The following is a 26,972-nucleotide window of genomic DNA, read 5'->3' as shown; positions in this document are numbered from 1 at the left end:
AGAACTGGTCCTCTCTGAAGATGAAATTGACCTTTTCACACAATCACAGTTCCTGTGGACCAAGTGAGAAGTAGTGTAAAGATGACTGTAGCAGAGTAAATGGTATGAGAACAGCTTTTTTTTTTTTTTTTTAAGATTTCATTTATTTATTTGACAGAGAGAGATCACTAGTAGACAGAGAGGCAGGCAGAGACAGAGAGAGGAGGAAGCAGTCTCCCCGCCAAGCAGAGAACCGTAAGTGGGACTCTATCCCAGGACCCTGAGATCATGATCTGAGCCAAAGGCAGAGGCTTAACCCACTGAGCTACCCAGGTGCCCCAAGAGTACAGCTTTTGAGCTTGGACCAAAAAGGGCTGGTGCTGGTTGACTTGACCAGTTACCACATGTATTATTATCATGGACAAAACTCTCAGCCTCTCACTGCCTATGTCCTCCTCTATAAAACATAACTAAAAATGCCCATTTTCACAGAGCTCTCAAGAGGAGTGAGCCATTACCTATGAGACAGTTAGATGGCCGGCATGCACAAGGTTCACAATGTTAGATCCCTTTCTCCGGGCCTAGAAACCAGGGTTGATTTAACAAAGGACTAATTAACTTAACAATTTTCAGTATGTGATGTCCCAGATTCAGTTTCTCAAGAAAAGAGATATAAAAATAATTTAGATATAGAAATATGAAAAGAAAAAGAAGATATTACATAAATTTTGCTAAAAATGTTGAGGTTTTCACAAAAGTGCTCTTTTGTGAAACACTTCAGATTATTATTGTTTCTGGCTAGTAAAAAACAATAAATGCTCAGAGAATAAATGTTGTGGAAGATTTCTAATTGTATGGACTTCATTTTAATTCTCCTCAAGAAACACAACATGATGTCACTGAATCACCATAATTCAACCAGTTAATATCAACGTTCCAACAGCAAATTTCATTTTGGGGACACTGAGATCCTTTTGGTCACCCACCATGTCTTGGTGCCAGAAGATCAAGACCATGACACCAAAATAGCAGAGCCCACTCTGCACCTCTTGCCCACAAGCACCCATGGTTTAGTCATAAAACACTGCAGAACATGGTACTCACGAAAATAGGTCCCAGAAAATCTATCTGTCCTTCTAGGTTCAGCTAGTGTTATAGACTAAATATGTGTCTCATCCCCCAGATCCCCATGTTGAAGCCCCGCGCTCTAATGTGATGACATGGGCAGGTGAGGACTTTGGGAAGTAATGAGATTTATTTTTACTTTTTTCCACACTCCCATAACTTCTATTATGAAGATAATAGCTCTACTTTATTATTGTTGTTGTTAATCTCTTACTATGCCTAATTCATTTGTAATTAAAATTTTTTTTAAGTTTTATTTAAATTCTAGTTGGTTAACATACAGTGGAATATTGGTTTCAGGAGTAGAATTTAGTGAGTCATCACTTACATCTAACACCCAGTGCTCAGCAAAAGTGGTATTTAGTGCCCTCCTTAATATCCTTCACCCACTGAGACCATCCCCTGTGCACCTTCCCTCTATCAACCCCCGCTTGGTTCTCTGTAGGGGAAGTAATTAGGTTTAGATGAAGTCATGAGAGTAGAGCTGCCATGATGGGATTAGTGCCCTTATTAGGAGGGGAATAAAGACCAGAGCACAGATTCCCTCTCTCACTATGATGTGAGCACATCAAGAAGGTGGGTGTCTGGACACCAGGAAAAGAGCCCCACCAGGAACCGGATCTGTGAGCATCACGATCTCAGACTTCCAATCTCCCCAACTGTAAGAGTAAGTTTTGGTTGTGTAAGCTACCCAGACTATGGAATTTTGTTATGGTAGCCCGAGCCAATTCATACAGATAGCAATGGTTTCTTATGAATATACCGTGTCCAAAAGAAATGGCCTAAGAGCCAGGAGGGACTAGTACAAAGAACACCAGAGTAGGAACCACAAAGCCTCAGTTCTAGTCCTCACCAGCCACAAAGTCAATACCAGATGTGAAATAAACTAATTCACTTCTCTGGACTTCAGCTTCCTCATTAATAAACTTTTAAGTATAGAATAACTGCTCATACTCAACAATGTGCCTACATTCTATGATTTTATAAAGGCTCCAGTGCAGAAGTAGAGAATAACCAGGGAGCTATGAGTGGCATGGTTTGCCGTATCAGGGAAATCCTACGAAGGTCAGTGTTCCTTAAATGTCCCGTGCCTACCAAACTGATGCAGAACATTCTCTGAGGCCTCGTGTTCAGCAGTCCTAACGACATGACCTGACCGAGATAAGGGTGATCAGTGATGGTCAGAATGAGTCTCCTCTTCTTCTTCTTCTTTTAAGATTTTATTTATTTATTGACACAGAAAGAGAGATCACAAGTAGGCAGAGAGGCAGGCAGAGGGGGAAGGGGAAGCAGGCCCCCCGCTGAGCAGAGAGAGCCTGATTCAGGGCTCCATCCCAGGATCTGGGATCATGGCCTGAACTGAAGGTAGAGGCTTAACCCACTGAGCCACCCAGGTGCCCCTGGGTCTCCTCTTCTTGACGGTACTTCATGCTCATCCCTTTCCTGAGAGCCAGTACTCACAAAAAAAAAAACAACAAAAAACAAAACAAAACAACAACAACAACAAAAAACGCAGCTCTGTCTTCCTGAAAATAGTCTCGGCTCTTAAAACAGCTATTTTCTAGATTATAGTAATTATAGTGAATTACATTATGATTATCAAGAGGCAAAGTATCAGAAATCATTCAAGAGAGTCATGGAGATGTGGATTTTGCATATTGTGAGCTGTGACCCATAGAAAATCACATTATGATTTATCAACCCCCACTGCACGGGTCTCCTGTAAATTCTTCCACCTGTGCCGTTGAGATGTTCATCTCTACCCAGAGCTAGAAAAATCTCATTCCAACATTCTGGCAGAAAACTGAGCTTTTTTGGCAAACAGAAGCTATACCCTCAGTACCCTAAATTTGGTTGAGGAATGTGAATCCCTTTTTTGGAAATCCTGGACTTCTCGTAAGAACCAGAATGAGGCCCCTTATGGGGAAAGTTTTAACTGTATATAATGGGGACGGGGTTTCATCCAAACTTCTGTTTCAGCTCTTCTTTATTCCTATCATCAATCTACTCCACTATGATATAAACACATCTCCACTGTGGCAAAGTGACTTTTACCCATCTTCCCAGCCACACGGTGTTCCTGTAGCCTCCGGACCAACGGTGGTCCCAAACTAAACTGGAAAACCTCAGAAGAGCTCCTCAGTGTCCATGCACTACAACATTAAATATGCTTATTTCTATGTGCCAGTAAGAAAGAGGGTCCAAATATCAAAGCCTATCATTAATGCAACTACAGCAACATATTTGATCAACTTGTCCTAAAGGCCTGTTGTCATAAAGGAGAATATTGTACAGGGAAGCACAGGCGGGATAACGGGCATTGTCTCCTAAGAAGAGGAAAACGCTTAAATACTTCCAGATTTTCTAAAAGAACTTGTAAAAAATTTGCTTTGGCTTGAGCAGAACATTCTTTATAGGCAAGGGTTTTTTTTTGTTGTTATTGTTGTTGTTGTTGTTGTTTTAAATCCACCCAGCTTTCTTTTATTAGAGTAATTAAAACAATGTTAGGCATTTGGGGTATCTGATACAACCATAATCCTCTGATATTTCAGGCTATTGATTTTACAAAATATCTACTGTGACTCGGGCATTAACTGCTGGAAATGTACCCACATTGATTTCTGACAGTGTATTTGTTTAAAGCCTGCTGAAGCCAAACCATGGGCTTCAAGGAATTCCAGACAACTACTTTAGTTTATGAAACGGTCTTTTAAAAGTTACACGAAGGCAAAAATGGTTTTAAAAGTAACATACAAAGGAAAAAAAAATTCTTAAGCCTGAAACTTCTGATTCTGCTTGACATCATTTCTAAAGAAACAATTAAATTTGGGCTATTTTCTCCATCTCCACAATGATTTAAGCATTTCAACAGTTGCTTGTATCTTGCTATTTGTACATTGTGTATTTGTACATTGTATTTGTATTTGTACATGTATTTGTACATTGTACATTGTGAAAAGAATGAGTATTGCCATCATTATATTCTGACATCATAATTCCCATTAGCTAGTCCTTGCAGCAAAACAACACAAATCACATCGTAAATCCTTGCCCTCGATACTGAGAAGATGAAATTTATTCAAAGTTCCATTACCCAGGATGTGACTAAAAAGACAGACTTGTGTTGAGAGGGAAATAAAGATGGGCATCCAGGCATGGCTGTTGTTACCGTGACAACTGGATCACTCCCAAAATGATGAACATAAAGGTCTCTTTCCCCCAGTGTTTCTTTCTACAACTGTATTGAGGGAAATTTTCTATATTAAGCTTCAGTGCATCTCAGGTTCTTTTTTTGTTTATGTAGAGATACTGCAAGGAACAAAACACATTTTGGGTCTCATACCACTGTGCAAATTCTAACACGTGCCTCATCTGGTTACGCTCCCAGGTTTTCTGTGCCTTATCCAAGTACACGGAACTCAAAACTAATAATTACCTGTGGTTTGGTTGCAAATAGTGTAGAAAAACTGAATGCCACAAATCATATTAATAGGTTTCTTTAGTTCCCTGGGAGCAGGAAACCAGGTCTGTCTTGACCACACGCCACCACTTGTGGCGGGAACATTCACTGCTCACCAAAGAACCACTTGTCCTAGCTTCCCCACATATGCCGGCTTCCTAACTACCATGGGTCAGCTCAGACTCCTGCTAACAAAACAGCAGAGAGCGGGGGGTTTAAATAACAGATGTGCATTCCTCACAACTCTGTAGGCTTAAAGTAAGAGAATGGTCAGCTCTGGTGAGGTCTTTCTTCCTGGCTCGTAGGAGGCTGGCCTCTTGCTCTGTCCACATATGGCAGAGAACAGGAGTCCTCGGGGATCACTTCTTAAAAGGACACTAATTCTGTCACGTCAAGGCTCCGCCCCTACAATCTCACTGAATCTTAATGACCTCCTCATTGACTCCACCCCCAAATAAAGTCACGTTCGAGGCTGAGATTTCCACATACATTTTGGGAGGGCCACAAATGAGTCTGTAGCCCTGACAGGCAGGGCCAAGTGACTCCTTTTGAACAAGGGCTGTGGGAAAAGGAACGTCCCTCGCAGCACCTCTTTCTCCCCATTGTAGGAATTAAGGAGGCCACCTATTGCCGACAGCGTAGCATTAAGGTGGTAGAAACCCATCAGCTTGGCACTGGAGGGAGATCTAGCAGAGAGCTCTCTGCAAAATGCAAGCTTCTGTCATGTTAATTTCTGACTACAGTGCAACCTAGCCGAACCTAATAATGTATTTACTGACTATTCACCTGTGCCCTGCGCTGAGCTCAATTCCTAAAAGGCCCTCCTCTCACAAGAAGCACAGCCTTGTAGGGGGAAAGAGGGTCGAAACCAACCATTTTAAGAGGATGACATTCAAAATGGTCTGATTGGATTCCAAATGCAGTGAGATTTCAGGGAGGAGAGAGTGAACATGGGCCCGGAGGACTGGAAGGCTTTCTGGAGGAGCCAACACCGGAGAGGAAGCTCTCAGGTCAGGCCGGATGTGGGACATCATCGTAGGTCTTGATGTTTTTGATATTGATGCAATTTGCTCCGTCCACAGATTTTGTGCATATGTAACTATCAGTGGCACATAAGACCGGAAAAGAAGAAAGATATCAAAATTACCACAATCAGAGGACTGCAGGACCAGAGGAGGCCGTGGTAGTCTTCTCAGCCAAATTTATTTGAAAAAAAAAAAAAGAAAATTCTGAGGGCCAGAAGTAGGGCACGTTTGCAAAAAAAATGGAGAAAGATCCATGGACGTGGAAACACCCACAGAGCTGGTCCCCACTTCTGAGCCTCCATTTCATATAAGTAAATGGGAGAGGAAAATGCCAACTTCACCTTGTGTTTTAGTTTTAAAGGTCACGTAAGGTCCTAAATGGCAATGTTTTCTATCAACTATTGATTTTATACAAATGCACTGAATTACTAGGACGCCTGCCGCTAAGCTGCAGAACCCTCATACCATCTTCTGAACAACTCCATTAAAGCCTGCACATTCTCTAAACTGGACCTCTTCAAGGTGTCATCTCATTGCTGTTTTTGTTCAAAATGGTTAGAGCTACTCTGTCTGGATTTCAGAATACTCTTCAGGGCTGAAGATGCACATTTTAAATGTCCTCCATGGTGCACATCCTTGATTGCTGGAGGCTGAAGTGACCACTGGAAGGCTTCGGTCCACTGACACTGTAGCAAATGAGTGAGGTGCAGAGAGAGAGAGAGAGAGACTAATTTTCTTAGGCAGCTCCGAAACTGATTCTGAAACAGCAGCTTCAAAAGAGCCATGGCAAGTCTGTTTGTACGACAGCATCGTTAGAATAAAGACACAGTCTCATGAAAAAGACCTCAAGGAGACAGAATATTCTATCTCCTACATACATTTTCTGACATATATAAAAAGAAATGGGGGGAGGGGGGAGGGGGGAGAAGGGGAGGATGAGAAAGAAAAAAAGAAACCTGGACTATCTTCACTGTGGGAGAAGAGGCAGGACAGCCCAGGGGAGACATTCTGTCATCTCTCAACCCAGGGCAATGTTGCTTTCTTCTCCACAAATTTATGGATCAGATTCCAGAGGACTGGGGTTTATTTTGATTATTTTTTTTAAGTAAACCAGATGATTCCACTTTGTTTTAGCGAATCTCAATTCTAAGAGATCATGTAGATGAAGCCAAAAAAAAAAAAAAAAAAAAAGCCAACAGACCCTAGAATATCAGCTGTGGCTCTAAACAATTTTGTAATGTACAGAGCCCCTGTCAACCAGCATCTCAAGCCTTGGTCCCTTCAAACTACTTCCAGTGAACTCAGAACTGTCACCGTCAAACGTGAGCACCACAAAATCGTACCACGTTGCCAGCATCTGAAGCGACCTATCACACTGCCACTCTCTGCTGCCCCCGAAATTCCTTCATTGCCTGTTGCTCAGCAAACGTGGGAGTCTAATTATTAATAGGTATCTTATTTTAGTGAGCCCTAGAGGTATAAAACATGGAGATCTGATATTCCATGTCGTGATAAAGGCATTTTCATTGCCAGTAAAATGAAAACCATCTGAGAGCAGGGGCTTGAGGAGGACTCAGGAAGCGTAAACGTGTCTATGAAACAGACCAGGGGCCGTGAACACTGAAAGCGGACACTCGGAGGCACCCAGAAACACTGGCCCGGGTGAAGACCAGTGTTGGGCAGTGGGAAGGGGAATGTCTGGGTCATCCACCATTCTCTGAAGGACTCTACCGCAGTTCTATGAATCTATATTTTGATTATCCTAATGTCTTAGTCCTACGTTCGCTCCAAGTCAAACTAGCAGTTCTCCCTGCCATTGGCAGAAGCTCAGTGACATGCAGCTCTTTCTCCCTTTGGATTTTATCCCTGTCTTTATTGATCTTTACAGCTCTAAGGAAGAGGGGCCTCGCACGAAGAAGGTCTGGCAGAGGCTGCTGGAACAAGACCAGCCCCCGCCAGAGAGCCCCGGGCTCTCGTCACTGATATGTATGAGACACGCTCAGGGATAGCTCTGCTGCCGACACAGGTAAGCTTTGGCAAGGGTGGCCTTTTTAGAGCCACTGGAGACAACCAGACTCACTAACACTCAATTAAATTTTTCTTCGATTATGCCAAAGGAGTATTTGAGTGGGACACTGAAGAAAAACCCAGATGTCCTAGGAAGTGCCTGGTGTTAATGACTTATTCCACCTGAAGGAGGCCAAACGTCAGTAAATGCAATCAGACACCGCCGGTGGGGCTCTCTGCTCACAGAGAAGGCCGATGTCTGGTAGCCCCGGCCCATCCTTTCCCAGTCACTGCCTGGCAGTACATCTGCAAGGAGATGAAGGCCAAGTTCACCGGGGATGGCCCTGCCCCTCCAAGTATGTGGCTGGGGAAATGCGGACGGGCCGAGGGCCACATGCACACCTGTACCCACGGCTGACCCAACCTGGCGGACTCCGCTTCCCTTCACACAGAAGGGGTAATACATCCGCGAGAGGCCAAGCGTCTTTGGTAAAATGTCTTACAGTTGTTCCTTTTTTTTTTTTTTTAAAGATTTTATTTATTTATGTGGCAGAGAGAAATCACAAGTAGACGGAGAGGCAGGCAGAGAGAGAGAGAGAGGGAAGCAGCCTCCCTGCTGAGCAGAGCCTGATGCGGGATTCGATCCCAGGACCCTGAGATCATGACCTGAGCCAAAGGCAGAGGCTTAAGCCACTGAGCCACCCAGGCTCCCCTAAAAAAACTTTTTTGAAACAAAAGTTAAGTGCCTGACCCTTCAAAAAGTGTGTGTGTGTGTGTGTGTGTGTGTGTGTGTCTTAGTACTAAGGTTTAGAGACTGGGAATGTTATTGAATTTATCTGCCAAAAAAGACAAATCTCCAATTATATCCAATTATTTCTCCAAAGGCCCACTCTGCTTCCATTTTTCGTGTCTAAAGAGAACTGATAAAACAACGTTTGGAACCTCTAAGAGGATCCCCCACATAATTCTTGGATTGCTTTAACTTAGTTTTGCCCCAGTTCTTATTACTTGTATGAGCAGGAATTAAAGGAAAGAAAGGCTTTTCCAATAGTTTCAGGATTTCACAACAAGTACTGCTCATTTCTCTTCTTCCTAATCCACACAATGATTATTTTTTCTACAGAATGCATATCATAGAATTTAATCTTACAGTTTGTTTCTTATGGGTTTTTTTTAAATGTATGGACATTTTATAGTTGCAAACTACAAAAGAGGGTTTGTATGTTGTTTGATCATCTTTATCTGTGCTAAAGCACTGTACTAAAAATATATTTTCTGTTTACACCTACTTCAGGTTTTCCAGTATTTCTGTTCTTAGTTAACTCAGGTGTTTATACATGGAATTTTCTGCTCTTTTGGCATTTTCAACAGGAAGGTCTTGAAGCACTTGAATTTTTTTGTCTCATTTTGTAATGTCTGTGTCTAATTAAGGGGCATGTTCCCGTGTTTAACAGAGAGCACATGATTGCACAACTAGGCAATGGCAGACCCAAGCATGGACGCTGGACCCCAAGCCCTACATCATGATACTAAACACTTCTCAGACGAGGTCTTTTCATACCATCTGGCATCATTAGGTCACTGCAAATGTTTGTTTCCAACAACTGGGCAACAAATAAAACATGCTTAAAACAACCAAAAACTCAAATGCCAAGTACATTTCAAATTTAGGTTACTGTTAATAGAACCAATTTAAAACAAAGGAAACCCTTGTACAATGGAAAAGGTATATATATTCAATGTTCCTGTGATGCAAAAAAAGAAATTGGAGGGGTATTTTCTGAAATTTGGCCTCTCCTTAGGGATGAAAGCTAGCATGGAAATGTTCAAGTTTTAAGCATTTGAAATACCAGGAGATTTTTTTAAAAGTAGATGGTAATTGTAACCACTGGAGATGTAATTCTAACTTGATCAATACAGTAAGCAAACCTTCCAAAATGTTTTCAAACATACGACGATTTACTTCAGGTAGCACAGATACCTAATTGCCAAAATTATGACTTGTTAACAACCTCAGATTTACACTACATTCAAGAAACCCATTTCTCTCAGCCACACCATACATTCTATTAATTTCTATCCTTTTAATACTTTAACATGAATGTAATGATGCCTGTACCCAACAGATTCACACAGATATCAATGCTTTATATGATATAAAGAATAAGAAATTATTTTGAGGACTCAAAGATGGGACATCGGGATGCCTGGGTGGCTCAGTGGGTTAAGCCTCTGCCTTCGGCTCAGGTCATGATCCCAGCATCCTGGGATCAAGTCCCACATCAGGCTCCTTGCTCAGCAGGGAATCTGCTTCTCCCTCTGCCTCTACCTGCCACTCTGTCTGCCTGTGCTCACTCTCTCTGACAAATAAACAAATAAAATCTTTAAAAATAAAAAAGATGGGACATCACTTTCTAGAACAGTAAAACAATAGGACTTATTCTTCCTCCCCACTCCATCCCCTGCCCTCGTACCTTGATACCCTCTGTCAAGGTGAAAAATATTATAAACTTCCAATTCCATTATTCCTGTTCTTTTCTCTTCATAATACAACAAACCAAAGAGATGCCCTCTGTTCTCATGAATTTATCCCCACTAGATTCACTTGCTGCCCACTAAATCTTCTCCATTCATTCACTCTCATTCCATCTCTGAAACCGCACTGGGTCTCCCAACTGATACTCAAGAATACACCATTCTTGATGTCAGTCAAGGATGGGGCTGCTTAAAACAAAGATGTACCTACTCATCTTCACCTTACAATCCTCCCCCAGGGTCAGTTAATCAAGGAGAGTGAGCATTTATCTGATTTCTGAAGCAAGGAAGTTCAGAATGGTCCAACTCATCACCATCTTTTTCTTTCCAACAGCCCATAATCAAATCCTGATGCCTGACTCTTCACAAAAACTCAGACATTCATCTTGACTTTCAACTTCACTTCTTAGACTGGACCCTGGTCAATTCACAAATGGACCAAGGCCAACCTCTCTTCCCTGGCCTCCCCATGTCTACCATTCCCACATCTACCCACCCCATTCTTTCCTAAGTTGAAACTTTTAAAATTACTTTTTTAAAAAAAAAGATTTTATTCATGTATTTGACAGGAAGATAGAGAGCGCACAAGTAGGCAGAGCAGCAGGCAGAGGGAGAGAGAGAAGCAGGCTCAACACTGAGCAGGGGGTCTAATGCGGGGCTCGATCCTAGGACCCTGGGATCATGACCTAAGCCGAAGGCAGCTGCTTAATGAATGAGCCACCCAGGAGCCCCTAAAATTACTTTCTTAAAATTCATAAAATGTATCAAAGTTATAGCTTTTAAGTTCAGCTTAAAATTCGATTATTCTAAGTCGAGAAAGTGATCATTTTTGTTTCTCTTCCTCAAGAAATTATCAAAGACTCTGACATATTCAAAGAATAATACAATGATCACTTGAACACCCACCTCCCAGGGTCAACAACAGTTAGGATTTTGCCGTATTTCCATGTAAAATGCACTTGAAAATAAATTATAGACATCACGGGATTTTACCCCTAAAACTTTCAACATACATCTCTCATGAAAAAGGACACGGTCCTACATAATAACCCCAACACCATTATCACACCTAAACAACAACAATTCCAAAATATCATCAAATATCCAGTCCTGTTTAGATTTCCCCAATTGCTCCCCGAATGTCCTTTAGAGTGGGGTGTTGCGTGTACATGTTGTTCTAACCAGGATTTGATTAAGGTTCATATGTTACATTTGTCACTGTGTCCCTTTGTTTCTCTCTAGAAAAGTCACTCTGCCCTTGTTTTCCCATGAGAAGATTTTTGAAGAAACCAGACAATAATGTCCCACATTATGAATCTGTCTGAGGGAGGAGGCATGTGTGTGATACTTTTAGTTGGCTTCCTCTTTCCTGATGAGCTGGAGAGGTCACGGTGTAAGAGCTTGAGTAGGTTCAGGTTAAACATTTTTGGCCAGAGTACCTCAAGGATGATGTGCAAATGCTGTACTTCAACCCCAAGTTTACCATCTAATTATTAGAATGTGCCATAGAAACAAGGGCAATTTATGCCAAATTTGTTCTGTATATGACCTCTCCTGGCAACACAAAAACTGAGGTGCTTACCCATGACTCTAAGGCATTCAAAGCCTCAACAGCCAAAATTTGCAGCTCGTAAGAGTGTTTCAACTCAGCAAAGCAATGCGCCCTGAGTGGATGTATGCTGTTGTTTCTGCAATTCATTCACAATCTACCTACACCTCTTCCTGGAGTTTTATTTGCAAACTAACCACAGCAAGAAAGCACACATGTTTTTTCCAACACCCTTATAGGATGTATCTTGTATACTACTGCCTATTTACCAGTAGTGTATATTTTCTTTTTTTTTTTTTTTAAGATTTTATTTATTTGAGAGAGAGAGACAGAGAGAGAGCACAAGCAGGGATCATGACCTGAGTCGAAGGCAGACACTTAGCCATCGGAGCCACCCAGGTGCCCCAGCAGTTTATTTTTAAATGCCCAGATCATCCTAATTACACAAATTAATTGGGCAATCACAGGTACCCGGCAACACTTCTCTCAGTAACAAGAAGACAAATAGACAGTGAGAATGTTTTCTGAAAACAGGTCTCATTTTGAAGCTGTGTATGAGTGACTACACATGCAAAATAAATTAAGAACTGAGATCACTGCTGGATCATTCAGACCCAAAGTCAGAAAAGTATCCAGATAAGGAAAAAGTATTCCACAGAGTTCGAATTATTTGGGCAACACCACTAATTACCCAATTCACTTTGACTGTATTGTCCAGCTGAGGCTCAAAAGCAGTTTATTTTTACCCATTCTGGTAAGCAATCATCTCCCTACTATTATACCAAAGTTGTAAGTTTGTTAATGCCTCCTTTTGTTACTTTTTAGGCTCTGTGTTCCAACTTGGAAATCAGGGAGAAAGATACTGGGCACGTAGTTTTAAAAGGACCTGGTTTTTCCTTTCTCATGACCAACCCAAGCCGGAATGACTAAACAATGCAAATGGCACCAAAATCATCCTCTCTCTCCAAGGCCAGCCCAGGGCAACATTGTGAAGTGTGAAGCTTCTTTAGACCACTGACCCTATCAGAACCTGCGCTTAGCACAAGAATCCAGTCTTCACTTCTAAACTAAATTGATGACGTTCCTTCTCTAAAAAGCATTTGTCTAAGCCTGGTCTTCAACTGAGGAATGAAAAGGTGCCCTTCAGTGGGCCCATGTCAGGTATCTGCAGGGGGGTGACAAAGGTTATGATTGGGGAAATCGAGCCTTCCTTGCTTTACTGAAATTACAGGACATGAGCAAACACCTACTCTATTTTTAAGTTTGACTCTATCTGGATAGATAAGCATCTTCTAAGCTAACACTTGCAGAGTTCTCTAATGTTGCAAAGCAGGGCTCACATTATGTTGTCTCATCTTGGCACACCTCCATATTCTTAGCTCTAACTTACAGACAAGGAAGCTGATTTCCCAGCACAGTGCTGGGCCCATGGCACTAGCCAAGACCCTTGACTCTATCCCCATGGGTGCTCTTTTCTATTTGGGACTATAAACCAGTTTTGTCTTACTGCCCTGGAAGAAAGAGTATAACCCTACCATGAACTTGTCCAGAACCTAAAAAGTATTTTCTAGGTGTCAAAGCAGTAACAACTGATTCTACAAATACTTCCCACACACAGTATTTTTTTTTTAATATTCAGATAACAACAGCTAAATTATAATATAGTTACCTCATCTACTCTTCTCATGGGGGATCCAAACCATATCAAAATGACAAGGAGAACCATCGGACAAATCGACATCACTATCATGCGATCCCAAAGCAAGCAGCACAAAGTAGTTAGGGTAGAGGAACCAATGTATTTCCATTGCCTTTGCTATGTACATTCAACAATGAGTTTTAAAGAAAGTCAAGCCTTTCTCCCACTTTATTATATAGGCCTGAAGTTACATGTAAATTCAATATTAAAATGCATTTCAAACAACTCTTGTATCGCCATCCTAGTGATGAATTTTTATCAGGAGAGGAAAGATGTCAAGTTATTACTACACAAAGGGGTCAGATTTCCTCTGTACCTACAACCCACAAGCTATTGCAAAAAGGCATAAAGGTTTTCAAACATCTTTGCAGAATTCATCTCACATACTATGTCTCACGTCAGACACATATTTTATACATAGATCACCTTAAATGAAGAAAATATATAAACAGGCAATCATGGACTTCCAACAGCAATTATGAAAGATCACTACTTAATATTACAGACTGAGGTCAGCAAACTTTTTTGTAAAGGGCTTTGCAGACCACATTTTAGGACTTGGCTGTCACATGATCTCACCGACACAACATAATTTTATCATATAGCATGAATGCAAGGACAGACCTACGCACATGAATGGATGTGTCTGTGTTCCAGTACAACTTAAAAACAGGCTCGTGGGTCAGTCTGCCAGCCCCTTCTGTAGAAGATGATCTTACCAACCCTGGTTTTCCTACTACTACAAGACCACATCTAGAAGGCGTTCCTAACACAGGCTAGGCGGTGTTGCTCACCTGTGACCCGACGGTTTCCTGGAAGCACCGGCCAAGCTGTGTCTTTGCAGCCACGGGATAGACATGAGGGATGACTTGCTGGTGAGAGTACGTGGAATGTACTGTCTGGGTCTTCTGGACAGGAAGCCCTTGGTAAGAGATTTGGGATTGGCCTGGTTGAGCTTCTTTTGCCTTCTGGCCTGTTGGGCCATCAATTCTTGAAACCTGATGTATCTGGACTGAAGCCTCTGGAGGGTGTTTCACATGGATGTTGACTATGTTGGGAGGAAATTTCACTAAACGAGATCAGAACAAAAAGTCAGTCATGAATATCCTGCAAATTGGCACGAGAGCAAATATTACATACACACGTATGCAGCTATATGTGTATCCCCACCCAGGGCATAAAATATAGAGTGCATAAGCATGTCTGCTGTATAGCCATCAACTCTGGAGAATAAGAGGATACATCTCAAATACAAACTAGCCCTGAATTTATGTATTTTTAAGGGATAAAATTGGATGTACACAGAGAAATTAAAGCCTCTCCCAGTAGCCCATTCATGAGATAAAAATTTGTTTTTCAGAGTCAGGAAACTACGAAATCCATGCTGCCTATGGTTGTTGGGTACATTTTATCAAAGGATAGTAGTAAAGACTCAAGAGTTTGATTACTTTTGCATCTCTCAGAGTTTCCATTGCCAAACTTGGAAGATACACCTTTCTACATCAACAGAGGAAATAACAATTTCACAAAGCGTCATTCTCTGGGCCCGAACAGAAGAGTGTGGACGTACTCGTGTGCATCTTGTGACCCACCAAAGACCCACGTGTGATATTTTATGTATTTACTTTCTGCTGCTTTCACATACGATTTCATCTTGTGATGCTAACACTCAAGTTTTACAGAGTAAAGGCCAGTCACTCTTCTCTGACCCCTTTCCAAAAACTGGGCATGGAGGAGATGCCAGGTTTAAAAGAATGAGTTAGTCATAGAATTCCTGAGCTCCAAGTGACCTAGTTTACCTTCCTCTACAGAGGAATCAAATGAAGCCCAGTGAGGTTAACTAATTGTTTATTACTAAAACTAAGTGCCCTTCAACTACAAAATAAACCAGGCATTCACCAGCAGGTAGCATGTGATCCAAGAGCATATTTGTCCTCAACACGGCCTTGCTCATCTTTCTGTTTCCTGGGCCTTCCCAGAAATGTGCGGGTAATAGCTTTCGGTGCTCAGAGCCAGCACAGAAGGATGGGCTCCTTTCTGGTTTATTTCCTAGATACCAAATCTCTGTGGTCTAGAAAGTACTGTAGCCATTGACCTGGGCCCGTATTCTGTCCCTGCTGCCATTTCTTGGGCCACAGACCACATAACTTGTTTCTGATTCAATACCAGCCCTGCCAGGGGCAGATACTCGCTTCCGTGTGGGTTTGACAGGTTAGCAGAAGTCTGATGAATGGGCAAAAAGAAAATAAATAAGCTTACCTTTGACTCCTTGTTGGCTGGTCATGGTCAGAGGCAAGGTATGAGTGGAGTGGACTACATGGGTTCCCAGGGCCTTGCCTGACTGCTGGGAATGCTGATACAATTTTGGCACGCTGCCACCGTGGACCGGGATCTGACAAAGCTTCCCTGTGAAATTCGGAGGGCACTGGCATTTGTCCCTTGAGCTGCACTGGCCGCCATTCATACATGGAAGATGGCAAATGACTAAAAGGGAAAAGAGAAAATGTGGAGAGTTGGTTAGTTTCTCAAATGCTAAGTAACAACCAACCAACAAAACTCCCCAAACACACAGCCCATTATAACCATTACATTCCTGCTGACTTTAGAAACAGTCAACAACAAACTACATGAAGAAAACAATAGTCTCTGTTACTCACTGTCTTCTCGTGTCATTTAACTCCCCAACAATGGAAAGAATTCAGGGAGAAGATCTCTATATATGTATAGATATAGATATAGATATAGATACAGATATAGATATAGATATAGATACAGATATAGATATAGATACAGATACAGATATAGATACGGATACAGATATAGATATAGATACAGATACAGATATAGATATAGATATAGATATAGATACAGATACAGCTATAGATATAGATACAGATATAGATATAGATATAGATACAGATATAGATATAGATATATGAATATAAATAGATGTATGTATATATAGATAGATATAAATATATTCATAGATATGAATATACATACACATAATCACTCAAGATTATTATCTATCTTTTGCATTCTATAATTACTTTGCTTTTGTGTTTTATTACTTGTTTATTAACTGTATCCCAAGACCTTGGGAAAAAGAGATATCTCTGGCTTAGTGATTTTTATATCCTTGGCATCTAGAATAATTTCTGGCACACAGGAGACATTAGTTATCTCCTCAAAAAATAAACAAAGAAACACAGGGGAGTGCCAAAAGTATGTGTTGAGGGTTTTCACTAAGACAGGGAGCTAAGTGCTAACCAGAACCAGGGAGAACAGTGTGGGCCCTGCTGTATAGGAATTTGCAGTCTCATTAGGATAATAAGATCACAGTGAAACAGCAGATGCGTTTGTGAGTGATTAGAAGTATGAACTTTAACTGATTTAGAATAAAGAAAGATAAAAGGACATATGGGGTCAAGAACTGTGAGGGGAGTTTTAAATTCTGTCTAAATTCAGCTTATAGACAACTTCTTTATTGCTAACAAATTCTTCCCATCAGTCTTTTTTTTTTTTTTAAAGATTTTATTTATTTATTTGAGAGAGAGACAGTGAGAGAGAACATGAGTGAGAAGGTCAGAGAGAGAAGCAGACTCCCCGTGGGGCTGGGAGCCCAATGCGGGACTCAATCTTGGAACTCCAGGATCATGACCTGAGCCGAAGGCAGTCGTCCAACCAACCAAGCCACCCAGGCATCCCCCATCAGCCTTTTAACATGATCAGATTCCTACCAGCTTAAACAGTAAAAGCCCCTCAACTCCATTTCCTTCCAGCTTCTACCCTCTTTAAATTTTCTCCTCCATGATCAGCATTTCTTTTTTTTTTTTAAAGATTTTATTTATTTATTTGTCAGAGAGAGAGAGAGAGAGAGCAAGAGCGAGCACAGGCAGAGTGGCAGGCAGAGTCAGAGGGAGAAGCAGGCTCCCTGCGGAGCAAGGAGTCCGATGTGGGACTCGATCCCAGGACGCTGGGATCATGACCTGAGCCGAAGGCAGCTGCTTAACCAACTGAGCCACCCAGGCGTCCCCATGATCAGCATTTCAAAGAACTGTCCACTTCTCCACACACTACCATCTAGCTTGGACCCTGCCTGTTTTCTACAGGATGCTCCTCTTACGAAAGTGACTTATAGGCTTCAGGTTGCTAATCCAACAAACGCATTTCACTCTTCCTTGGATATCCATCACATCTCACTCACCCATTGTTCTCCTTCCTCTCTGCCCCTTTCAACTTAATATGCTGCGCAGACTCCACTTCCTATGCCTTTGAAGTATTGGTATGCTTTAAGGTTTGATGTTAACCTCCTCATCTTTGCTAATGCTATACTCCTTCTCTACCACGCCAGATGCTGATGTCACCCAAATTTGTACTTCTTAACCAAAGTTTTCCACTGAGCTCCACACTCTCTACTACAATATCTCTTCATGTAGAGATTCCAGAAGCAACTCAAACTGGAAATATCCAAAATCAAATTCATCATCTTCCCCTAATACCTCCATTCACCAAGTGGTCCTTAACAGAAACCTCACTGTTGCTCCCTCATTTCACCCATCCAAGTATCCAGTCCTGGAGGTCCTCCTTTGTAAACACTCATCAGATATGTACAGTTTCTTCCCATCACAGGACCCCTGGTCCTTCTGAAGGTTTTGGGGTCTCACCTTATTTTCTACTACTCAGCTAAATTGAATTCCATTCATTTCCTCAGTATTCAGGGTCCTCTTGTGCTTTACCTATCCCGTGTCCACGACCTGAACACTCTTTCCACTCCAGCCCCGCTCACCTACTTGACACCTCCTTATCTTTTAGACTTTGCTTCATTGTCCCCTTTTCTAGTGCGTTCCCAGTTGCCCTTCACCTGGGCGTGGTGTCCCTCTTCTGTGCCTCCATGGTTGTCATTCACTGATGGTCCTGGCACCTAGCTTACCGCTGCGTGGGTTGTCTGACTACTTTTGTGCATGCCTCATTCAGCGGGAGTTCTGTGAGGTCAGGGACCTCATTTTGCTATGTTTTGCTTCTAGCACGCAGTTCAGCTTCCAGAGGAAAGCTGGAGGTGGATAGAACACTGACTAAAACAATGAAACAATGTGCGCCTACCACTTTGTCCAATGCCATTCCTGGTGCTCCTGAAGATCCAGCCCCTGCCCTTTGAGAACATGAAAGCTAACTGAGCAGACGATACAGGGTAGCTATCAACACAGAAGTGACAACTGGAAATTATAAAATGCAAATCTGGTGGGCTATCAGAGAGGAGCAAACACCTTTCTGGGAAATCAAAATAGACCATACGGGAAAGATCATTTGGGGTAAGTCTTTGAGAATGGGCAGGGGTCAGAAAAACCAAGAGAAGTGCTTTCGAGGAACACGAAGGAAGGAAGCAGGCATATCTGGGAGATCATGAATACAGCTGTCTTGTTAAAATTCTGGGTTCCTGAGGCAAGGGGCGAGGTGATGAAGTGGAAGAGGCAGGCTTGAGGCAGACAGTGCAAGTCCTTAAAGGCCTGCCTGGTAAGACGTGTGAGTTTTACTCTGCAATCGGGAGCTGGGAGGACCCAAGGAGAGAACTCAGGAAGACGGACTCTCGGGAAGATCTCTCTCATGATGGCAGGTGAGGGTCGCTGGAGAAGTAAGCGAGGAAGGTGGGGAATTCAGTTAGGTGGTGACGGTAGTCACCGAAGCACACGTTGAAAACCACCCAGATGCGGATCACAGCAATGGGAACCGAGACACACACAAATATAATGACAGAAGGAGAATCGGTACCCGGAGACAGGACACAGGAAGTAATGAACAGGCCGAGGAAGAGAGGGGACCGTGGAGGAGGAAGGAGAGAGCCAGACAAAACGACTAAGGGGGCCACCCAGACACCGTGTGTCCAGGGCCTGCCCATGCTGGATGGAAGCTGATATGCTTTCTCCAGCACCCACTCCACTGAGGTATTAGGTAAGAGGAGAGGAGTCAAAGCTGACTCCATGGTTGAGTCAAACACTTCATAACTCCCTTTTCACTTCTCAATTCAATTTCTAGGTCACTTGGCTACGGTGGATTCACTTGATGTGCAACAGGCAAGGGGCATCAGGCCAAGATTTAAATGTATTACAAACAGTTTACCAACAGACTAAGGCATTCTTCACTTTGCATGGTTCCAACGTGCTTAAATTTCAGGGACCACCGTTTGGTCACCTAACACCAGTAGCCCCCAAACAGCAGGGTTCCCACTTCAGTTGTCACAGTATATTAATGCTGAAGTACATAAAGCACAAATTTCACCGCTAGCGTTTTGGTCCAGAAATCCCCACGCGAATAACCGATGCCTATCATGATCACCAAACCACCGTGTCACTTCCACGACGGTCGGCATCTGGTCCCTGCTCGTCCATTGTTCAGTTCACACGCAGACAGACAGACAGACAGCAGGCAGTCGTGTTGCCCTCCCCCATCTCATGGGAATAAATTCACTGGACATTTTACAGAAGTGCATAATCAACAGAAGGTATGGGGTCAGCACAAACAAGTGTAACCCAGAAATAAAAAAGCAGTAACAGTGGAATTTCACTAAATTGGAAAGTCACTGTAAGGAAGAAGATGAAGATGTCCCAGAGGAAGTGACATGGAAGGAACACTGAGTTCACAGCTGTGAAAGCACCAATGCTGGAAGCAGATCCAGACTCAGGAAGGAACAGGACAATTCACTGAAGCAGAGAAAAGACAGACATGTCGTACGGGACACAATACGAGGGCAAACATGTTCAAACTACTTTTGGTAAGTTCTCCTCAAAGAAATAAAACAGGTTGATTATCAGTGTCCCTAACATTTTAAATTGTAGGGCAATAAATTAATCTTAGCTTCCCTTTTATTTTTGCATTGCCCTATACATTTATAACCTACAGTAAGAAAGCTTTAGTATTTTGACAAAAAACTGAAAAGGTCATAGAACTGGTCATTTCCCCATTGATTATTCAGGTGATTTTGCACAGTTTCGGTCTGCAGATCATATGGTCCTCTGGTGCTACGTAGACGGCCTACAATCAAAGCTAAAATAACTTCATATGTGTAACCATCTTTCCCCTTCACAGAAACGTTAACCAATTCACTTTTGTGAGATGTTCCTAACATCAACTTCTTTTGAACCTAACAGGAATTTAATCAGTTTTATTTAAATCTGCCTTTAAAGCAGCTTTCATGCAAGTGTCAAGGATGCACCAGAGTATGTGGATACAGTCATATCCTACCATACAGCTCTGGTAACCTTGTGTGTCTCTCTCTCTGTTCATAAGGAAACAGTTTCTGTTTGACTTATTCTAACCCATAAGTGGGCACTCTTTATAACTATTTATGACAGAGAGGTAAAATATCTATTCCCCCATTCCAGCATTTTCTAAAATCTAAATTACAATATCAAGTTCTCTGCCTCAACTCAATAACTACAGGTTGAGTCCTTTGTGGTAAGCTCGCTTTTTATAGCTCAATAATCTTTTATATCAAAGAAAACAAATTTAAAAATGAACCTACAAACTTCAGGATTTAACTATGAATAGCTTCTTTCTGCTTCCCAAGTTCATGCCGCTCTCCAAACAATCACGTAGTGATATATGGTCTGTGTCGCCAGCATTCTTTAAAACCTTCTCAACACATGAGGAGGAAAAAGACTAAGTTATCTTTAAGGCTGACTCGGGAAGCCTGTGGTATGCTGGCTGTAGGTCTAGCTATGGCACATATATTTTAGAACGTGTAACCAGGGGGTGTAACGTAGAATGCTGGCTGAGAAATTCCATTGCCCTGGCAGCCTGACATTTCTCCGGCCACCACCATAATTCACTAATTCACCCTAGGGCATCCCGTGGTCCCCTGGGACCTACTGCAAATAACGAGGTAGATGGATCCACAGCTTCTTATTCCAGACAGTCTAACCTTGTGACAACCACTCGGTATATCTCGCGGTAGTACTCTACGAGGTCAGAACGAGCAGACGGATCCAAGTTCGAGGTTTTAAATACGCCAAGTGTCTCAGTGGGTTCCACCATTCGCTCTGGTCTAGAAAACAACTTGCTGTACTCGAAAAACCAGGCTGATGCAACAGTCACATTTTACGTCACAAGCTGGAACTTAAACGAAGATATACTCATTTGGGAGATAATTGGCCAATATGAGCGGACTGAATTTTCTCAAGAGTCAGACTATAAAAAGCCATATTCCTTCTTTCCTGTTATCTCAGTTGACTATAAAAAATGCTTCAGCTGCTTGTCCCCAAAAGGCGCCCTCGGAAGGTACTCGACTTTCCTGCAGCAACATCCTGGCCCCTCCACCCACCTCCTCAGTTTTCGTGCCAGCAGACAGACCATTTCAAGTTATTGTGGCTAAGGCAGAACAGGGAAAACAAACCTCCATCTGAAGAAAAACCTACATCTGTCATTTCACAGAACAGACACACACATGATTTTGATTTGAAGAGCTACTTAAAGTTTCCCACTTGTCTCTGATTAGAAGAATAATGTTCCCTTGAAGGGCTGCACCATTTTTGCTGATATCCCTGGGAGTATGAGGGGGGAAAAAAGCAACAATATCTTTAGAAAGTCAACGTTATCACTTCATTTCTTCCCTGACACATCCCTACACCACTCCCTCTTTTGAAGGGCATCCTTGAAGTCTACTCAGCCAGAAAGTGGATTCATACTGTAGTTGTCTAAAGCTTTTGGGTAACAAACATTAGCTAATAATTAAGGCTACAAACCACTGCTCACTTAAGAACCTATCCCACTGCTCTAAAAACAAAAACAAAAACAAAAACAAACCTTGCCTACTTGCCTTTTAATTCAGTAGGCATCACTAGAAAACAAACAAACAAAAACAAATAAAACCAAAAACCAAACCCAGAAGCTGAAAGCAGAGATGAAGGTCACATTCTTTTGAAGCCCAGACAGGGTGGTGGAGGGGGTCTAGCCCTACACAGGAGCCAAAGAGAAAGCCTGGAGATTAGCAGGCATTTACTATAATTTAGGTTTGGGGTTTATTTGTGGAATGTAGAGATTTACAATTGTTCTGCTCTAAATTTGTCCGTAGCCAATTCTTGGTTATCTGTCTCCTAACATAGATGGACTCACAGGGTCTTCCAAGAAAACATTTGAGATCTAGGGGTCCGGGACAACCTGTCCGAGAAGGCGGCGTTCAAACTGTACCTAAGAGGAGAAGAATCCGGTGATGTCACGAGTTGGCAGAAGGGCATCAGCAAAAGAAGAAATAACAGGAGCCAAGATCCTGAGGGGAGACAGGGGTTCGAAAGCGGCAGGAGCGCGGGAGACAAGGACAAATTGAGAGCATCTGGGCTGGACAGAGAGCGACGGGAGCCAGATTCCCGTTTCTTCCCCCAAGGATATAGGGCAAGCAGTAAAGGCAGATACAGAGCAACAGAATGAGTAGAAATAGAAACTAACAGCTCAGGACCAGGACGGACAGCCATCACAGGAGTCAGAACCAGGGAAAAAGAAAGAGGACAGAGAAGTAAGGATATAAACAGGCTTCTCTATTACGAACACACAAAATGTGCACTATAAATCTGCTTTGAGTTCCTGGACCTCATTTTACATTTTTGAGTAACTATTTAGCCAGATACAAGTTAAATTCCAGAAGGTTTAATTTAAAACTCATTAGATACAGAATCATTCCACTGGGAAGAGGATTTTTTTTCCTTTTTTTTTTTTTTAAACGTGTGAGAGGAGAGATTCATGTTCTTGATAATACATGCAAAAGAAAAAAAAAAAAGAGTCCAAAGAAATCTTGGGGCAAAGGAAAAAAAGCGTTCATAGGAGTTAAAAACAGCACCCACCACTCTCTCCCCGCCAGAGAGAATCTCTTCATTTTACCTGCTCTGGTAATTAGGAAGACCACGTTCATCCCATCTCCACTTACCAAATCCTGAGGTTTATTACTGGGCTCAAGTTAAAGGGATTGCAGATTTCAACAAATGCAAAATATCAACCTTAATACAAACAAGAATTCCAAGAATGTCACTAGTTTTTAATGCTGTGTGCATTAGCAAATGCTTCAATACCATGTTCTGTTTACAATCCCAGAGATATGGAGCTCTGCCACACACATGCACACTAGAGCTTCTAACTTGGGATGAGGCCATTCATCATCTCAGCTTTGTTTATGGATTTCTGTTCCTTTAGCTTCAACCTCACCAGAGCACTGAGCTATCTAGTCTGATCTCGTTGAATCCTCTGCATGACCTAAGGAGCTCCATTCATCAATGCTATCACAAAATTCGACTTCCTACCCTTGAGCCACAGAAGCGGTTAGTGCAGCTCTGTCTTCGAAATTCCTGAACACCAGGGCTCTTTCACCCTTTGGAAAGAAACACAGCAGCTTTTGCAGGCTGCAGAGTCAACGCAAAAATCCCAGACACCTTGTGATGGAGGTATCCTCTAGAAACAACCTCTGAAAACTGAAGCAGGTGTTTTCACTTTCTGGGTTACGGTGGCCCCGTCTGTTAAAAAGGGTGACTCCATAACACAATCTGCAGGTTCTTTTCCAACCCTGAAATTCTGGTTCTCAAGAGTTTAACCAAGTCAGTCAATACCGTGACATCCAGACGGCCCCCTCTCATCTATGGGGATGGCGGGATTTACATTTTAAAATGGGGAAGAATGACTATCCAGACCCTTGCAATTTGTGTAGAAGTGATTGGGGTTACTCTGCTAACGGGTGTGCTTTATTGAATTATATGTATAATGTATAATCAGACACGGATTCAAACTTAAGTTTCATTCTTACTGACAACACAGTTAATAAAATGCTCAAGGAGTTAGGAAAAGTGGGCTTCATTTGGCAGAGTCATATGAGCATATCACACTGGGGGGGTGGTAATGCTGCCCCTCAGGGGCAGGGAAACAGGTTTCATCAAAGGATGGCAGGTTGTCATCCTCAGAGACCCCACCTTCTACAATGCTGTCACTGCAAAACTCTGTACAGACACAATGCCATTCTAGTCACCGCTGCCTGGCATGTTCTTTGATATCACTGCAGAATGCTGCCTCCAAAACCAAGTAATACCACTTATGCCTAGTACCAAGTAATACCACTTAAGCTACATACAATAGTATTACAAATAAAGGTTAAAAACCTCTTAGTATTTACTGTAATTTTCAAGCTCTGTGGTGTCTCCAGGGACCAAGTTCAGACTCCCACTAAGCTCAGTAGCACCTGCTTGTTATTTGTTTATTCCTAAGCCTCAAGAAAGGACTTACATGTTAGAATTTTAAATTCTAAATTTTAAAATACCTGCAAAGTCAAAACCTCAGTAACACATCTCTAACACAAAATTGCACTCCAGCCTTCTGACATCACAACCAGTCCAAATTCTGGCAGCGCTTTAACGTCTGGCCCAAAGATGGCCTCCCAAAAAGGAACGTTCTTCCAAAGAAAGGGGCATGCTATATTCTAGAAAGAATGCTAGAGCCAATTGCAAATTTGGGGCCGGCATCTAACAACTTGTGTCATTTATCAGTCTATGTTGTGTTATAATTATTTTTTATTTTCCCTCTACTTTGTTTTGAATATGGTAGGAAAGAGGCTATGGTGTTCTCATCTTTGTACCTCCTGTATTCCATAGCACAGTATTTTACAAATAAGAACTCAACGAAAAATTCACACCCATCTCCCAAAAATTCCAAATGGGAAAGAACCCAGCAAGTACCTATACCTCTTTCAACACTCCTCGTTGTTGTTGTTCTTGTTGTTTTCCTGACACATGATCACTTAAGCCTATACTAGAGTAGTTTTCTAACTACTAACTTTCTAACAATGTTGCAGAAAGTGCTAAGGTTCCACAGAGGTGCTGGAAAGTATCTACCAAATAATCTAACTCAAACACCTTATTCTACGGACAATGAGCTACAGACTTTGTGTGTACTGAGGACATCATGGCCATGTAGTTACAGAAATGGGACCAGAACACAGGTATCCCAAACCTTGGTGCGGTGTTCTTGCCCACACAGCCCTTAGGATGGAAGGACCAAGAGTTGTCCCTCAAATCTCACCAGAGTCTTGCCTCAAGCCCTTGTAAGTTCTTCTTCCAGAAGCATGCTTTTCATAAGTGGTTATAATAGAGTTTACTAACAGAGGCCTAATTCAGATGGGAGGGTTTAGCTCACTGCAGATCAGGGAGGCTCATGAACTTTTCAAGGGAGCTAAATACATAAGTTGAATCACACCAGGGCTTCTTGTTCCTCTAACAGAGAGACACATGGGTTTTCTGGGCTATAGCCATCAGAGGAAGAGTAGGGGTGTAGGTTCAAGAACAACACAATGAAAAAGGAAATGAACAGCATTTGTTGGATAGCATAGATTGGACCATTTCCATCACTGAGAAAACTCTGAGGCACACTGCTGGTCCATCACACGTCCCCCTGAATTCCGCTGAGGATGGAAGTGAAGGCTAGAAGCTCAAAAGTGGTTGTTTGCTCATTCAATGAAGATACATTGTAGATCTACCATGGGCATGTCCTATTCCAAGCATTTGGCAAATATCAGTCAACAAAACAGACAAAATTCTCTGCCCTCCTGGCACTTCACTTCTGTCATCTGCACTCTCTGTGAGAATCTGGGCAGAAGGAGAATTATTTTAGGGACCAAGAGTCAATCAGCAGGACATGGTCGGAGAAAGAACTTTTCTCCCAGTTCTGCAGGCTACTACCACCAACCTGGCCCTTTCAAGGAGTGGGAAGAGGTATTAGGCAGGACAGAGTTCTGGGGAAGGGCCTTACACGGAGCAGGGGAATGGTTCTCTCCTGGGGCTCTATCTGTAGTGACCCTGGAAGGATCTAGACAGGAAGACCTGGGCAGATGCCATGTGGTGACTACAGGTCACCAGAACTAGGTGAGGAACAAAGCACCCTTGGGGATCCTCAGACACACTCACACAGAAAGTAGGGACAGAAGGGATAAAGGTTCTGTGTAAGAAGGTAAGGGTTTGGGGCTAGCATACGCTGGCTTTTTCATGATCACTCTGTTACCTATACCCACGAGCTGGTGAAGCCTACAAGGACATCTGGGTTACAGTTACAACACTATAGTACACATGTGCATTCTTCTGTCACTACATAGCCACACTGTTTCATGTTAGATACTGCTACAGAGCCTTAACATTCATAGGAGCTATCTAACGGTCTATTAAGTTGACAGAGGATAAACTACATAGCCACTCCTCTCTTTGTTTAGATGACATTTCTGTTTTAACTATCACAGATAAAGCTGCAAGGAATGTTATCCAGTATATAGTCTTACCTTTCTTAGTAATTAATTACTTGCTCATGCATTAAACTAATATTTACTGATTGTTTAGTATGCACCAGGCAATGTGCTAGGTGATAACAGGGAACAAGTGAGACACTGATGAGTCAGTTATGCCTGCCGCATCGTGAGGATGACAGATGAGCCCAGGCTCTAAAACCAAGGGCCTCAAACAAGACCTCCAGAGGGTGTGAATCCCAGTTTCATTATCATTAACGTTAGGACCTTGGGCAATTTATTGAACACTTCTCTGTCCCCCATTTCTTCACCCATGAAATGGCAATCAAACCATACCC

At 42.3% G+C, this 26,972-nt stretch overlaps 1 protein-coding gene across 12 annotated transcripts in view; it reads right to left on the bottom strand.

Annotated features, from left to right (window-relative positions):
• The window catches only part of LTBP1 (latent transforming growth factor beta binding protein 1), a 399,079-nt gene that overhangs the window by 177,450 nt on the left and 194,657 nt on the right, over positions 1 to 26,972 (bottom strand). For all 12 annotated transcript variants that reach the window (XM_045079241.1, XM_045079243.1, XM_045079244.1 and 9 more), the window contains 2 exons: positions 15,639 to 15,863; positions 14,174 to 14,448 (listed from right to left, as the gene is read on the bottom strand). In XM_045079241.1, coding sequence (XP_044935176.1) covers positions 14,174 to 14,448; positions 15,639 to 15,863 — 500 coding nt within the window. The remainder of the gene's footprint in view (positions 1 to 14,173; positions 14,449 to 15,638; positions 15,864 to 26,972) is intronic.

The sequence above is a fragment of the Mustela putorius genome, unplaced genomic scaffold (genome assembly GCF_011764305.1).
Source record: "Mustela putorius furo isolate JIRA1106 unplaced genomic scaffold, ASM1176430v1.1 tig00000281_pilon_pilon_pilon, whole genome shotgun sequence".
NCBI lineage: Eukaryota > Metazoa > Chordata > Mammalia > Carnivora > Mustelidae > Mustela > Mustela putorius.
This window is presented reverse-complemented; position numbering and strand designations above follow the sequence as displayed.